General features: G+C 42.3%; 1 protein-coding gene across 1 annotated transcript; it reads left to right on the forward strand.

Moving 5' to 3' along the window:
- Positions 1–7,321: 7,321 nt before the first annotated feature.
- Positions 7,322–11,709, forward strand: gpr119 (G protein-coupled receptor 119). The gene is made up of 2 exons (XM_030745666.1): positions 7,322–7,760; positions 11,036–11,709. The coding sequence occupies exons 1-2, from the start codon at positions 7,322–7,324 to the stop codon at positions 11,707–11,709; spliced, it is 1,113 nt and encodes a 370-aa protein (XP_030601526.1).
- Positions 11,710–17,613: the final 5,904 nt, after the last annotated feature.

Raw genomic sequence — 17,613 nt, forward strand, 5'->3', positions numbered from 1 at the left:
TCAGGACTGAAAGGAAGTCTGGAAACCAGGCCATGTGATAGTCATCTTTGAAATCCTTACTTTTTCCCAAAAAGGAAAGCCCACTCAACACTTCTGAGCTAAGCAGAACATGTCTCTCCTATCTCTATTAAATGGTTTATATAATGGTTTATATGTTTTTGCTCCACTGTTGATGTAGCCTCACTTTGTCATCATCTTTAACTAATTTCCTCCCAGAAATTAGAGTAATGTAACCAAGTGCACAGAAGTAGCAACCTTGACAGAACTAGCTGACAATATGATCACATTATGAAATCAAGTCAGCTGACTATGGCCTTCGAAATGTGTTCAAGTGCAACAGAATTCACGAGGTTACTCCGCTGTTTTTCACGTATGATAACAGACAAACCCAGACTCACCGAGCTCCGGTGGAGAAGCAGTTGTTGCGGTTTGGATGGAGGCAGAAGAGCGAGGCCACGCAGTAAACACAGCACAACAGCATGGACAGCAGGCGCCTCTTTAAAGACATCTTCAGTCTGGTAGAAACACAGAGGCAAAGGTAACACTCTCCTTTCTTTTAAACAGGTATGGCATTTTACTCCGAGATACTGTTTGCACCAAATATTAAAAACTTCTATTAATTAAGGTTGTAATTACAGTACTAATAAGCATATTTATCATTATATTATAAATGTTTTTTTCTTTAGAGACTCTAAGCTTGTAAAACTTGTTGAAATAACCCATCCCTCCATCCGAGTTTGAAAAAATATGTGAGAAATGTTTGATCACGAGCTGAAAGTAGGGCATCACCACTGAAATAATTCAAAGCCTACTGGAGGTCACACTGTTGTGTAATAACAAAAGGAGCAAAAAAAAAATGCCCTGTCCTCCATCTCACCCTGACAGCATCACTCACACAACATCATCATCATCACCTTAAGAGTTGTTCTCAGTAGAAATCTTTCCTGACAGACTGATCTCCCAAAATTTAGAAAATCCTTGATTTGGTTAAAAAAAAAAATGTTCGAAAACAAATCAAATCAAATCAAACCCCACATGGAGAAAATCCCTCTCAACGATTGTAGGAGTGTAAACACAATCCGGGCTCCCTGGGGGCCGCTGGGCACTGGGCACAATTACTGCTGACCCGTGCTTTGTTTTGAACAGTCCTGAAAGGTCTAGCAGGGGTGAATAACATTCTCACATTGTGTGTCTGTTGGCGCTATTTTAGTTTGTTGAGAGGGAGGGGTGTATGTGATAAAAAGAGGATCTTTCCTCTCAGGTTGCTGTGGACTTATTAAGCTAATTGAACCCATGCTCTGCTGCTCTTTGCTGAAAGGCAAAGTGTGACAGCACTGAACAAGCTGGACAAACATATTCATATCTGTCCTGAAGACAAATTGAGCAGAGCACATATTAAACATTTCACTGGATTCCTGTGCTGATCCCTCTGTTAATGTCATTTATAAATGAAAACAATTGGACACCTGGAACCTGTAACATGATGATTTTAGAATCACTGATTTGTCTGCTTTGGAAATTAAAAACAAACGTTTCGAGGTCAATAACAGTGGATACCCAGTCAAAATTAAGAAACTTGTGTCACATTAGCATCTCTGCACTGCTATTCTCCATTCTCTTTGCAGATGATGCTGCAGGAAGAATAATGTTTGCCACTGTGTCTCCAGGCTCTCATGTCTGTCACGTGGGCTCAGTGTAAATCTGCTCTCATCTGTGAAGGGAGCACGGTGCCAGTGGTGGATATGCCAGTTCTGGTGTTCTCTGGTGAATGCCAAACAAGCTGCATGGTACTGATCTAGGAGCAAAGATCCCACTAAATGACACTGGGATCTCAAGCCAGACTCATACAATCTGTTTCCTACAGTTTGGTCAGAAACATTCACATAGGAGCAGATATCGACCTTGCTGCTGGGTCGATGCCCTTCTACAGCCTTGCCCAGGTCTTCTCATATAACAGTCCATCTCCTGGTACCTCCTCCACACTCGAGAAAGTGTGGGAGACACAGCAAAGCTTCTTGCAATGGCAAGTATGGATGCACCATCCTGGAGTAAGGACAAGGAGAGAGCAATGATCTTTGGCCACCAGCTGCAAAATTATTACAGTTTTGGGGGTTGATTGATTGTTGCTTCTGCAGCGCACCTGTCGTCACTTTCATTTGCACCAAAAGAAGATGAAATTAATTCAGAGTGGTTTATGCTTCCCACTATACTGTGATGAACAATGTATTGTAATAAAGAGAGGCAAGAGGAGACAGACAGACAGATGTACCAGAGCTGCAAAAAATTATATTATATTTAAAATTATAATTAAATCAAAAATTAAAATTATATTATTATATTATTATACGTAAACCACACCAACAAAAAGGGAACTTTCACAGGACCCCAATTAAGTTGCAGTGCTAGAAACCAAGAGGAATAGGATTAAAACCCTAAACTTTGCACACTCAATGCTAAAAATAACTTCAAAATATTCAAGAAAAATAATTGTCTGAAACAGCATGTCTGAATCATTAACAGTTATCAAAGTCTTTATTTTCCAATCTACAGAATGAGGGCAAGCAGCAGTCTTCACACCTGCTGGCAATGAACCTATTTCTCATCTGATTGGCCATTGCCCCCTGCTTGGTTCCCGGTTTTCCCATTTCACATTAATATTTGCCTGTTAGCAGAAAACACAGGGTACGCCTTAGGCTAAAAGGAATTTGATTAGACTTGCAAGTATCACAAATCAAATTTGACTTGATGATGGTGCTGAATGAAAAAATATTTTGTTCCAAACCAGCTGTAAAGAAAATGCAAGAAAAAGTGGTAAAAATAGATCGGGATGTCATACCACAGGTTCAATATGAATATCTGTACCAAATATTTTACTGCAATCCATCCGACTGCACCATTGCCTCACAGCAAATGCTCCCGGGTTTGAATCCAGTCTGGGGCCTTTCTGTGTGGTGTTTGTATGTTATCCCTGTGGTACTTTGCCTTCCTCCCACAATCCAAAAACATGCATGAGGTTAGGTTAATTAGTGAGTTGTTGCCTGTCTCTGCGTGTTCTGCCTGTGATAGACTGGTGACCTGTCCAAGATGTATCCTGGCTCTCAACCTTTGACAGCTGGGAGAGGCTCCAGCCCCCCTGTGACTCTGAATTGGATAAGCGGAAGAAGATGGATGGATGGATGGATGGATGGAAATAAAGAAAACTGAAATTGAAAAAACATTTTCATTAACTGAAATGAATAATAACAATAATTAAAAAGAAAAAACGATAACTTACTAAAACTATATTGTGGGTTTACAAAACTAACTAAAACAAACTGAAATGATAGAATGACCTTTGTTTTCGATATTTTATTTAAAAGCCTTGTGGACTTACATGAAATCACTTTTTTCGCTCTAGCAGTTTAAGCTGGGAGCGCTGCAAGATCACGAGTACAAGTGGCAGAAATGAGCTTTCTCCGAAGGGTGGCCAGCCTCTCCCTTAGAGATAGGGTGAGGAGCGCAGCCATTCAGGAGGGGTTCAGAGTAGAGCCGCTGCTCCTCCACATCAAAAGGAGCCAGATGAGGTGGTTCGGGCATCTGATTAGGATGCCTCCTGGCCGCCTCTTGGGTGAGGTGTTCCGGGCATGTCCTACCAGGAGGAGGCCCCAGGGCAGACCCAGGAAACGCTGGAGAGATTATATGTCTCGGCTGGCCTGGGAACGCCTTGGGGTCCCCCCAGATGAGCTGATGTAGGTGGCTGGGGAGAGGGAAGTCTGGGCTTCTCTGCTTAGGCTGCTGCCCCCGTGACCCGGCCCCGGATAAGCGGAAGAAAATGGATGGGTGGATGGATGGATGATTATGTGTTATTGAAATACAAATATCACTTAATCCACACATGTAGACATTTATTGTTCCTATTTAAATACTGTATAAGTTGAAACACTTGGAAATTAAATGTTTGCAACCATTTCAGTGTTTACTAGGAGATGAAAAAGACAATTAGAATCAATATGTTACAGAAATGTAACATTCATTACAAGTACATGTAGGTGCACATTTGGGAAATATAAATATATGAAGCCTGTTTTGGCATGTTTATTTAAAATTTTAAAATTCAGATTTCTGAACCTTTTCTCTCTAAAAACTGTCTTGTATATGGAAATTAATTTCACTTAATACACTCACTTAATGTGACTGATAAGAAATATGACAATGACCTACTAAAAACTGTTTCACATGAAACATGTATAACAGGCAAACATACTGTTAAGCTAATCATTACCTACATTTTTGATAAGAATATATTTAATTACTTTGATATTTTTCTTCAGGTGGGTATAGCTGCTGTTTGTGGGTTTTAGACGCTGGTGTGATGCCAGGTACTGTTTGGAGTGTGTGCAGAGAGAAAGCATCATTAGTCTGATCTATTTGTGTGTGAATCCTAGTGGAAAATGGTCCCATCATGCCAGATGTCTCTCCTGGGGACTCTGGAGCCAAAATAGGATCCTAGCCAGCAGGGTTGGAGTTAAACTGAGCCCATTCAGCACTGCACTTTAGCTGCTTCTGCTTTTAAAGTTATAGTGTCACAAGTAATGATTAACAGAATGAACAGCAGTTTAATTCTTAATGCAAAAGTCTGAAAATGTGTCTCTGTTCAGCTCCACTGTCACATGTTCCTGTGTTATTGCAGTTCTGGACACTCATACAGTAAACCTGCAGTCTCCAAAACAGTTTTCTTGGATGCACGTGGTGATAGTATGCTATTACTATCATCACATGCACTCTGGGATATAACTGAATGCATGCTGCTTGCTTTTTTTTTTTATGGAAAAGCAAACATGCTTGTTTTCTAGCACTTATGTCAAACTGGATGAATTAATAAAATGCATAAAATATAGAGAAATAATGCAGCTCCATATAATTTCTTTCTTTCTTTCTTTCTTTCTTTCTTTCTTTATTTCTTTCTTTCTTTCTTTCTTTCTTTCTTTCTTTCTTTCTTTCTTTCTTTCTTTCTTTCTTTCTTTCTTTCTTTCTTTTCAGTGGAATAATTTTTCTTCTGTACAGTGTAACTGAAAAATAAAATTTATTTACATGGTTTGTTGAACTTCATTGATGTTGTTGCATGTGCGTCATGTGCTTTGGCACCATTAACCCCTCTCTATCGCTAACACCAAAAGGCAAAAACACCACATGTGGACAGCAAAAAGACACATTCATTTATTTAAAAATGAAAGATATTTGCCATTTGATGTGATAGCACGTTTCACCATGCATCAATGCAATGATCTGCCCATTCATCCATTTTCTACAGGGGCAGCAGTCTGAGCAGAGATACCCAGACATGCTCAGTCATATGGCATTTATCTTGCCATATCTTTTTATGCAGTTACTGGAAACACTGATGTTTCTTAAAGTCAAGTGTGGGAAGGGCGGCTTATCCAAAACGTTTCTGAACCACCATGAATTCCATGTTGTAGGTTTCCCTTTAATGACTTAAAGTCTAAAAACTGTTGCAGAACAGTCTTTTTTACAGGAGTGGGCAGGCTGAGCTATTGCTTACATGTCTGTTTTCAAGGAGGCAAATTGCTATAGTTTTCTTGTTCTCTCAGTTCGAATGTTTTCTTATACATGCATGATTGTCCTGTAGAAGAATGCCATGAGGATGCACACAGTATGATGAGCTAGAAATAAAAGCCAACACTGATTAAAAGATATGCTATTTTTATTATTTTTAAATTTTTGTGCTTGTCAATTTTTCTACTTGTTGATTTAAAAAATGGTTCATTATAATTTAAATGGGTGGTTGCACAGTTAAAATGTGCAGATGTATGACAGAAAGCCTTTAGAAAAATATTTCTCTGAAACATCTGTTTTTAGGTGGAAGCTTTTTTCTGCCACTGAAAAAAAAAACCCCAACCTTTTTTCTTTCTCATCATCCTACACTCAACTTTTCAGATCAACATTTACATGTTGTAGCTGTGTATGATCAACAGGGAGCAATATCAAACATATGTGCGCAGGGTGTGCTTCTCTTGTTCATGTTTGGAAGTCATAGACAGAGAACTTTGTGAAACCAAGTCTTAAAAACTCTCTACGTCAGCACCTGATGGAGCATTTAATTGATTTTTTTTTTAATCTTTAATGTTTTGTTTTGGAGCCTATCCCAGCTGTCATAGGGCGAGAGGCACGGTACACCCTGTACAGGGTACCCAACACAGAGAGACAGACAACCATTCACATCTATGGGCAATTTAGAATCACCAGTTAACCTAACCCCAGTAGCTGCATGTGTTTGGACCGTGGGTGGTACCTGGAGTACCTGGAGAAAACCCACACAAACACGGGGAGAACATGCAAACTCCACACAGGTAGGGTCCTTCTAGCTGTGAGGCAACAGTGCTAACTACCATGCCACTGTGCTGCAGCTCTAGTTTAAAAAAACAAAACAAACAAAAAAAGCAAAACCAAAAAAAAAAATGTAGATTGAAGATGATAAATACAATAACGTGACTATAAAAGTAAAAATCAGCAGACTGAAGGCTGGGACAAGGTTCAGTCACAAAGAGGCAACATCAGCAACGGATGAGCAGTGAAAGGGTACATATGTGCTCTCTCTGATAGTGTGTGTGTGTGTGTGTGTGTGTGTGTGTGTGTGTGTGTGTGTGTGTGTGTGTGTGTGTGTGTCTGCAGGCTCTCTGTGTTTGTGTTTGTGTGTGTGTGTGTGTGTGTGTCTGCAGGCTCTCTGTGTGTGTGTGTGTGTGTGTGAAGGGAGGGGATGAGAGAGACCCACTGATAATGCTGTGTTTCTGTCCTTCTTGCATTAGTTGAAGGGATTTTAAGGACACAGGGAAGATTGCAAAGATCAAATGGACGTTTTAAGAACAAGCTAACTCTCGGAAACTTTGGAATCAGTCAGCAGGGAAACATTACTACAAACTAGATGAATGTAACGGGCATTGCTGGGAAGATTCTTCTTATTGCGGTGATCAGATGCACACTTCTTCAGCTTAGTCGCATTTTTAGCCACTGGAGTAAGTACTGCGATATCTGTTGTTCCATTTGACATGTTAAACTGCCTAAAATAAGTTTAAAACTTGTTTTTGAGGATCTTCAATTCTTCAAATCTTCAATTTCTTTTAGATTCACATTTTGTGTTTTGATGGACAATGACTGTAAAAGGTAAATCCATGGTTGCAATCAAAACAATGCCAGCCCATTTCAGCTATACACAGGCTTTGTCAATTTAACTGGAAACGCAGTCATCGTACCGCCTGTTAGGATGACTCCTGACACCATGGACTCCGACCAACCAGTGACCCCCAGTGAAATGAGGCCTCAGATAATGGGTACAGTCCTCAGCATTGCCTCTTCACTTATCATCTCCACAAACCTGCTGGTGGCAGCTGCTTTACTGAAGCTACTCCTCAAGAAGTGCAGCCAGAGTTGGTGCTTTGTCTTCAACTTAGCACTAGCTGACATTCTGGTTGGTGTAGCCATCACTGGACTGGCCGTCGAAGACTTCAACAGTAATGTCAGCTATGGTCATCGTCCCTTGAATGCCACACCATCCACTGCCCAGGCCAAGACCCGGTGCTTGATGCGAATGGCCTTTGTGATATCACCCTGCATAGCATCCATTATGTCCATGTTTCTCATCTCACTCGACCGCTATGCTGCCATCAAGATACCCCTGCGGTACTCGCTGCTGTCTGGGAAGGGGACTGCAGCTGGGTCCTTGCTGGTTCTGTGGATCACCTCCCTCACTATGGGATTCATGCCAGGTGAGAAATAAAAATGATTAATCAATTAAAAGTGTGTTTAAAATATGACCCAAAAGGCACATGTAAGAAAGGCCTATAGAAGGTCAAATCTAAGAATCTGAAGGTTTATTAATCAGGGTTTTGTCTCTTAAGCCAAGGATGCTGTTTGAAATTTCTAGCTGGAAAAGAAAAAAATCCCCAAATGTAGTAACTGCTGAAAAATGTTAAGTTCAAAATATAGGACACTGGGCTCTATGGAAAAGAAACACAACACAAGTCTTGTTTTACTTTGTACTGGAATTGAGATTCCTTTGAGATTCCTTGATTTTTGAAGGCTTGTTTAGGAAGTCGCAGGTCATACTGAGACTGCCTGCACTGAGACTGATCGTGTGTGCTTTAGAGTGTGGCTACCGTTTGATTGGCAAGTTTCTGTCATATGAGCATGCAGGGTCTTAATACTGTAATGAAAAGGCTAACAGCATGCACAGTAAAATCTGCTCTACTAGTTTTCAGTGAGACAGATCATGTCACTTCATTTTTTCATTCCTCTAAAATGGAAGCCCACTAATGCCTGCCTAATGAGTGGCCACTATCCTGTCCTTTACACTAACTATGTAAACCTTGAATGCAACAAAAAAATTGATGTCACTGGTGTCTCAGTCCAAGCTTTTGCGTCTGTGTGTCCACCTGGTGTCATCTTCTTCTTCCACAGCAGATCTTCTTCCTCCATCTCACCCTATCCTTTGCATCCTCCTCTGTCACTCCAACCCTCTGCATGTCCTTCTTCACTACATCCATGAACCTCCTCTGAGGCCTTCCTCTTTCCCTCCTGCCTGGCAGCTCCATCTTCAAGATCCTTTGTCCAGTATATTTACTATCCCTCCTCTATACATGTCCAAACCATCTCAACCTTGCATCTCTAACATTGCCTCCAAAACACTCTTGGAGATGCCTGAGCTGTCCCTCTGATACACTCATTTCTATTCTTGTCCATTCTGGTCACTCCCAATGAAAATCTGAGCATCTTCAGCTCGGCCTCCTGTCTTTTTGTCAGTGCCACCGTCTCCAAACCGTACATCATAGCAGGTTTCACTGTTGCTTCTATCCTTCTGTCACAAATCACCCCTGACACTCGTCTCCACCATCTCCACCCTGCCTGCTCTCTCTTCTTCACCTCTCTTGTGCACTGTCCATTGCTTTGGATGGTTGACCCCAGGTATTTCACCTACCTTCACTATTTCTGCTAATAGCACGTTCACCTTTCCACCTGTCTCTCTGTCATTAGAACACATGTGTTCTTTCTTGCTTCTGATTACTTTCATTCCTCTTCTCTGCAGTGCATACCTCCACCTCTCCAGGCTCTCTTCCACCTGCTCCTTATTCTCACTACAGATCACAATGTCATCTGTAAACATCACAGTCCACAGATACTCCTGCCTGACTTCATCTGTCCATCACCAATGCAAAGAAGAAGGGGTACAGAGCTGACCCTTGTTATTGAAAATTCCTACCAATACACTTCTTCTCCATTCCTCAGGCATCTTCTCACTCTACAAACTCCACTGCTCTCTCTCCTAGACATCACCACACCTCAACAGGTTTGTCATCTGGACCAACCACCTTTCCACTCTTCATCCTTTTCATAGCTGCCCTCACTTCATTGTTACTACTTTTTGTTACGACTTTCTTCATCTCCCTGTCTCTCACTTTTCTTTTCCAACCTCTTCCTCTGAATACTTTCTTGTACTACTTCATTCCACCATCGAGTCTTCTTTTCCTCTTTCCTCTGTCCAGAACACACCAAATACTCCCTGGCAGTTTCCCTCAGCTCTACAGCTGTACTTTCCCAGTCATCCAGTAAATCTTCCCTACCACCCAGAGCCTGTCTCAACTGTTTCCTGAACTCTGCGCAACATTCTTCCTTCTTCAGCTTCCATCACTTAATCCTTCCCTCTGCCTTCACTCACTTCCTCTTCTTGATGATCATCCTGCAGACTACCATCCAATGCTGTCCAGCCCCCATCTCCTTTAGACTACACCTTTTACATAAGATGTGTCCACCTGTGTGCTACCCTTTGTTCCTCTTCTTAAAGTATGTGTTCACCACAGCCATTTCCATCCTTTCTGTAAAAGCTGCCACCATCTGTCCTTCTTCATTTCTCTCCTTAACACAATATGCACCCAATACCTCATCATCTCTGTTCTCTTCACCTACGAGTCCATTAACGTCTGCTCCAGTCACCCCCCAATTCCTCTTTCTTCTCTTCTTCTGACTGACCCCAACATTCAACATCACCCCTTCGATTTCCAGCTTCAAATTCACGATCCTGTCAGACACTCTCTTCACCTCCACAACACTATTCACATACTCTTCCTTCAAGATTACCTCTACTTAATTTCTCTTCCTATCTACACCAGCTTGAATCCACCTCCAGTGGTCCCGGCCTTGCTTCCCTTCCACCTGGTCTCCTGGACACACTGTATATCTACCTTCCACCTCACCATAATATCAGTCAGTTCTCTCCCTTTACCAGTCATAGTCCCTACATTTAGAATCCCTCTTCTCACCTCCACAATCCTGCCTTTCCTTCTCTCTCACTGCCTCCTAACATGCCTTCCCCCTTTCATCTTCCTTTGTCTTCAACCAACAGCAGCACAGTTTCCACTGGGTTGTCTTGTTAACCCAGGCCATAGGATCTGCATGTTCGATATGACCAAGAATTTACACCCGATGCCCTTCCTGACCAAACCGAATTACTTAGGCTTAGGACCGGCACTAGGTGTACACTGGCTTGTGGCCCCCCTGTAGCTGGATTATGTGATTAGCCCTTAAATACTGTTTTTTTAACACTGCTAGTGTTATTTTGAATAGATAGTTAAGGAACATCAATTCACTAATTGCCTAATGGAGGCCCTGGTTGGTGTGGACCTGCATTTAAGGGTTTAGACTGATGAGATCAATCAACCTGATGCAAATTGCACATCCATCCATCCATGGATGGATGGATGTGTGGATGGATGGAATAATACAACTCAGTATGTATAATTGTAGTGCAAATATGCTTTATCCTTGAAAACAGTCACTATTTTCTTCAAGTCAGTGTATTGTAGCCTCCAGGCTGCTGAGTTATTTCTTCTAAAATTTTAAATTCTATATACTATAAAAAGAAAGGAAATGAGTTATTATAGTGACCATGTTCTTGTATGGTACAATATAAGGAAATTTTGTATTGTTTAGTTTCTAAACTAAGCATGCTTATATATGAAAAATAACTCAAGTCCTTTTTTTTTCTCAGTTATGGTGCGGCAGCTGCAGACGGAGACAAGTTATGATGGTTTCTGTGCCTTCTTCTCTGTGATTCACAATTTGGGCATCATTATTTTCTTCAGCATTTTCTTTTTCCCGGTGCTCGCTATCTTCATCTACATCTACCTGGACATCCTGAAAATCGCCAGCAGCCACCAGAAGCAGATCTGCCGTGTTAGGCAAGCGAGTTCCTGGAATGCAGACCACCACCACAATCAACACCAGCATCATCCTCACCATCCGCATCGGAGTCACGTCAAAGCCCTGAGGACAGTGGCAGTGCTCGTGGGCTGCTTCTTAGCCCTTTGGTGCCCTTTCTTTGTGGTGTCTATAGTGCACATTCTGTGTAAAAGGTGTGCACTGAAAGTTGTCATTGAAAATCATGTGTGGCTACTGGGACTTTCCAACTCACTAATCAACCCTGTAGTGTATGCCATTTGGCAAAGGGAGGTGCGGCTGCAGTTAGCGGCCATGTTTTCCTGTATTACAGGTAGATCACTGGCTGCCAGTGCAGCAGCTGTCACAGAAAGAAGTGACCCGCAGCCACATGTGCAGACTCAAGCCTGTGCTTCTGGAGGAGATACACAAAACCCTTCATTGTTGCAGCCAATCACCAATAATGAGGATCATGCAGCACCACAGTCTGCCACAACAAGTGTGTGAAAGAAACATTAGAAACTTGAGATACAGTACAAAAACACACGCACATGTGAATGATTCTTTTAGGAATAAAGCAGTGATTGATGTGCTTTGTAAGTCCGATCATATATTATTATTATTTTATATTATTAAATATGATACTGTTAAGTAGCATATTTGTAACCTAAAATGGTTCTCAGGCTTCAGTGTGATTTGACCTAATCCTTCAGGCCTGACTATGATTATGCCACGCAGCTAATAAAGTTCAAGTCAAAACTTTTGCTTTCTTTGTTTTATTCTAATTTTTGAAGCTTACCATAATTCTGAATTATATTTGGGCTGCTGTATATGTAGAATCACAAATACCATATGAAATTCAGGTTATCTTTATTAGTTATGACAAATTATCACAGCAGGCTAATTTCTGAAATACTTTGGACTGAGGCAGTACCTCTCTTTGGTGCTGTAAGAGGGAGAAATGTGAGCATGACAGCATTTCAGTATAGCTTTATTTATTTCATAGCTCCCTGTGAAACAAGTGGGGTCAGAGTTCAGTGGTAGCAGAGGGGCAGGAAGTTCAGTGCTTCAGTTCACAGACTTTGACTTGCGTTCCTGATAAGTCGGCAGGGGTTCAGGGCATTTCTAGAATTACTGAATTTTAAGCCCTTTATGCACACTTACTGTAAGCCTGATGTTCCACAGAGACTCACAGAAGACTATCTGAGTGCAGCCCCGGAAAATCCACAAGGAAGTGGGATGAGAGGCCTTTTAAAGAAAACAGTGGGGAAAAAAGAACAAGAATAGTTAAGTCTGTATACATCTCTGGAGTTTGCTTTGACTTGGAAATTAATTTAGTAAAATTTGCAATTTAATGAAATCCGCAATGCTCTAATTTAAGGTTGGGTAGGATTTTGGTTCCAGTTCATTGATTGGTTCAGAATCTGTGTGGATAAACTGCAGACTGTATGTAAAAGACTGTGATGTCATCCAGTGATTTGTGAAGCCTTATTTTGAAGCCTCAACTTAAGCATTTTTACCACTATACATGTCTTTTTTTTTTTTTGCCAGAAGTTCAATTCAATTCAATTTTATTTATATAGCGCCAAATCACAACAAACAGTCACCTCAAGGCGCTTTGTAATGTAAGGTAAAGACCCTATAATAATTACACAGAAAATCCAACAATCAAAACAACCACCTATGAGCAAGGATCTGGTGAAAGTGGGAAGGAAAAACTCCCTTTTAACAGGAAGAAACTTCCGGCAGAACCAGGCTCAGGGAGGGGCAGTCATCTGCTGTGACCAGTTGGGGCTGAGAGCAGAGACAGAAGTGTCCATATTTAGATGAGAGGGATAGATAACACTAATAAGCTTAATAACCAAGATGCCTCCACAGACATTATAGCTGCATCACACAGACATATGTGCTAATTATTGAAAATGCAGAAAAATGAAACTAGACTTTCACTCATGGAAACTGGAGCACAGACGTCTTGCACAGAAATCTACAGAGCAGACCTTACTCTTCCACAGACAGTTGTTCCACAGTTAAGTGCAGGCAAGGGGGGGGGGGGGGCGTGGGTTCAGTAGTTAGCACTGTCACCTCACAGGAAGAAGGTCTTGGGTTCAAGGCTAACTGGAGCCTTTCTGTGTGGAGTTTGTGCACTTCCTCCCATTAAATGGTGATTCTAATTGAACTGTGATGTGAATGTGAGCAGGAATGGTGGTCTGTCTATATTAGTTGGCTGTGGGACACAACCCAAGGTCTAGAGGTTGACTAATGACTGTAGAGGTGATGCTTTGCAGACAGCTAGTGGTGCAGCTATCTGTGTAAGCCTCCACCTGTCACACAAAGCAGTTGTACCCTAAATAACAGAGACTTTATCCTCAGTGTTATGAAAACTATAAGTTTTACAGAAACTTTTTTTGTACCCTAACCCAGGACAGAACTCAGATATCTAACAGTAACACGGGGATGACCTGAAAATCCAAAAGTGCAAATAGCTCCTAAGTGATGATTTGACTGGCAACACATAAAAGTCTGAGGGATTCTCATCTTTTTAGGATCTAAATTCCCTCCACCAAATTATATGCTACAGATCCTTCACTATAAAATTATTTTGACCATCATGTTGATCATTTTACTGTAAACCGGGTAAAGCTGGAAATTTACAGATTCATCACAAGCAAAAAAATTAATTCATAACCTTATCTTGCATTGAAAATTGCAGCCTTTGGCTTCAGATATGCAATGACTCTTTGGTGATAAGTAAGCAGAGGTGGAACAGATCACAAACAACATGCAGCTGCGGTTGTGAAGCAGACTGGAACCCATAGCATATCAATAAATTGTGTGCCTTGGCTCTCGGACACATGTTGTTTTTACCCTGCTTTATTACATCCATGTAATTTCAGCTGATGGCTCTCAGATAGCGGATGAGCCGGCTCTTTATCTGAGTGGCAGCTATTGTACATGTAACATTTCATACCTGAATAACTGTTCAGCCATGGAGACTTCCTCGTCTACTTAAATCGTGAAATTACCGTCCACTTTACATGTCAGCAGTCTGTATCAACAAGGCAGTTACACTAGCTGATGTCAGGGATTTCAACATGAGGTTAGATAGCTGATATTTCCTTTAGACTGATAGACTGCAGGGTTTACATTATGCCTAATGAGCTCAGCTAAAAATATGACTAATGTATTTGGTTGTTTTGTCATGTGTTGTATCATGGTGCTATCCTGTAAATATAGATTTTCAGCACAGTGCCAGAATGGTCATTCAAATAGTTTTCTGTTGTGTATGATTTTTTTATTTTTTCATATTTGTCACAATTACATTTCAGATCATCAAACCAATTTTAATATTAGACAAAGATGGCCTGAGTGAAAACAAAATGCAGTTTTTAAAATGTGATTCTGTTTAAGGACGGGAAAAGGCTCTCCTACCTGGCCCTGTGTGAAAAATTAATTGCCCCGCTAAACCTAATAACTGGTTGTGCCACCCTTTGTTGGCAGCAAAAAAAAAACTGCAGTCAAGCGCTTCTTTTTTTTTTTTTTTAAAGCCTGTCATTTCTGGCAGTGTTTGCAAGCAGAATCGTGATCTGAACGCACTGGTGTGCCAAACATATTTGTTCTTCCAAGATGAGCTCTATAGAGTCTCTATAAGCTTTTCTTGTTAATGTTTGTGTTTTTATTTTATTTATTTATTTGTGTACATATACATGTTGTAGTAATTCCAGTTGACTGGCTGAGGAACAAAAAAAAAAAAAAGGAGAGAGAGAAAGGGGAGAAGACAGAAAAAGAGGACAGAGCACCACTAAACTAACCAAAACAATTCAAATGCTGTAACTACAAAAGAAAGAAAAAAAGACAACATACCAAAAAACAAAACAAGCAATACTTGGAAAAATAACTATGCGGAAGAGGCACAACAAAATGAAGCATGATTGTATAAGACCAACAATTTTGTTATGCTGTGATTGCGTTAGTGTCTGTGTCTATGTCATGAAACGAGGGCAGAAAGCTGCTGCTCCGCCCATAAGGAGCTAGAGGCAGGCAGAGAGGGACCCAGGAAATCTGAGCCATCCGCAGCCTATTAAGAGCCACGAAAACCCGTGGCCGCACATTCCAGCGACAACTGCATGCCCACCCCAGCAGAGGGGAGAGGGAGGTCCCAGACTGAGCCCCCCAGTCGAGGAGCAAGAGCCCCAGGGAATCCGAGGCAACAGGAAACCAGCCCCACCAGAGGCCAGCCCCCCGTGCAGGCTGGCGGCAGGGCCCCAGGGCCCAAGTGCCCAAGGACCGCCCTTAATACCGCAGAGCCCCCACCCCATGCCGGAGAAGCCCAAGCCACCCCGGCCCACAGCCCCCAGGAGAGCAGGTCAACACCCACGCCAGAACATCCAGCCCGGCCCAGGAACCCCAAGGCGCCCACACCCCGGGGAGGCGGGGGATGCAGAAGTGACCAACGAAAAGCTGACGAGAGGCAAGGTACAAGAGCGCCCAGACTCAGGTCCAGCCATGCACACACGTACGCACACACACACACACCCACCCACATATGTGCACACATATACAGACACACACACATCCCTACCTACACGCATTCACCGACCCAAATACACCCACGAGGACTGTGACAAATGCACCAAGATACACCTTTATTCACATCTACCCACCCTCTGAAGCCAGGGCAAGTAGACACCCCCCCGGACCAACAGCAACCCCAGGATGCTGCCAGCCCACCCCCACCCAAATTATAAAAGTGTATGTTTTCATGTTTGTGAATGCATGAAGTGTATAGGATGCAGTTAAAATTGAGGGGACAGCTGTGCCTCAAGCATCCAACTGCTGGCCGTCAGTGCTCGACCACACCGCCCCCTCAAAACCATTAATGTCTAAAGTGCCATTAAAATTGGGGGGCTGACAATAGACAGGACCAGAGTGGGGCCATCTCAGCAGCCCCCTCTCATCATCCTCTAGGCAACATGACCAGGAAGGGCAACCTAGAATAAGAGTAGGCACCCCGATTCCCCACACCCCAGCACAGGGCAGATGCAAGTGGACCCGGGGCCCCAGCAACAGCACCACGGAGCAGCGCAGCACCCGAGACCACCGCCCCCGCTCCCGCCACAGAGGGTAGCCTGCTCCACTCCAGATACTCCTTCACTCAATGAGAGACACAAACAAGAAACAAGACAAACTGGCCTGAGTTGGGTCAAGCACTTCTTATATCTGGCCATGAGTTTTCATATTACTGTGGACAGGGCCATATTATCCAATGGGCATACTGGGCAAATGCCCAGGGGCCCATGTACATTTGGGGGCTCATCGAAGAAGCAACACTATCACAATGTGGTCTCCCTCCTGCGTACACAGATCCAACAGTTGAGCAAATATCAGCAAACACTCCAGGGTGGCTCAGAGTTTGAGCAGACAACCATATATGCTACGTGGTGGTGAGGGCAGCACAGGTTTGAGTCCCGACCTGTCACCATTAACTGCATGTCTTCCCCCGTCTCTCTCCTCCCACTTTTCCATCTTGTCTCAGACATGCCGAAGCTTGTCCCATTGTTGTGTACAATAGGGAATGTAAATGCATGACACTGCTATGGCAAATGCCATTTAACATTTTTATATCAGATTCGAGACCAAGTTAGAGAGACAAGGCTGAGATGATTTGGACATATGCAGAGGAGGCATCGTGGATGTACTGGACAAAGGGTGCTGAATATGAAGCAGCCTGGCAGGAGGAAAAGAAGAAGACCACAGAGAAGATTCGTGGATGCAGTGAAGGGTTTGCAGAGGCTTGGGGTGACAGAGGGGCATGGTAGAGGTAGGATGGGGTGAGATGGAAGCAGATGATTTGCTGTGGCGACCCCAAAAGAGAGCAGCCGAAAGAGAGAACAACATTTTTCTATCACATTAAAATTCATACAGATATTGTTGCAGAGGATATAATATGGCACAGCCTGAATTTGTAGTATTTTGTCATCTTCTCTCCACTAGAGGGCCCGGGGGACTTCGAGCACTTTGCCTTTCATTTAGCCCCATCTTCTACGCGCCTTAAAGGATGTTCTGTGAATTTTAATGACCTGCCACTATTTCTGTTCTTATGTTATTACCTGCTCTTCTCTGCTGATAATTCTGACTATTTACTGATTATAAATCATATTAAATATACACGTGAGTCCTTCTCATTGTGGACTGAAATTATTATTAATGGAATTTTGAATGCTCTGTTTAAACCCCAAATTGCTATACTGGCTCTAATATACTAGTACTGCTGCTGCTGCTGCTGCTGCCAAAAAGCTTGAGATTAGTTAAACCTGCATAATTTGAACTGTATGCTAAAAAATGATCAGTGTTAGTGAGTCTTTCAGGGTCAGCTATCAATAGACTTAAACACTTGTCATTATAAACCAC

This window comes from Archocentrus centrarchus, chromosome 14, assembly GCF_007364275.1.
Source record: "Archocentrus centrarchus isolate MPI-CPG fArcCen1 chromosome 14, fArcCen1, whole genome shotgun sequence".
NCBI lineage: Eukaryota > Metazoa > Chordata > Actinopteri > Cichliformes > Cichlidae > Archocentrus > Archocentrus centrarchus.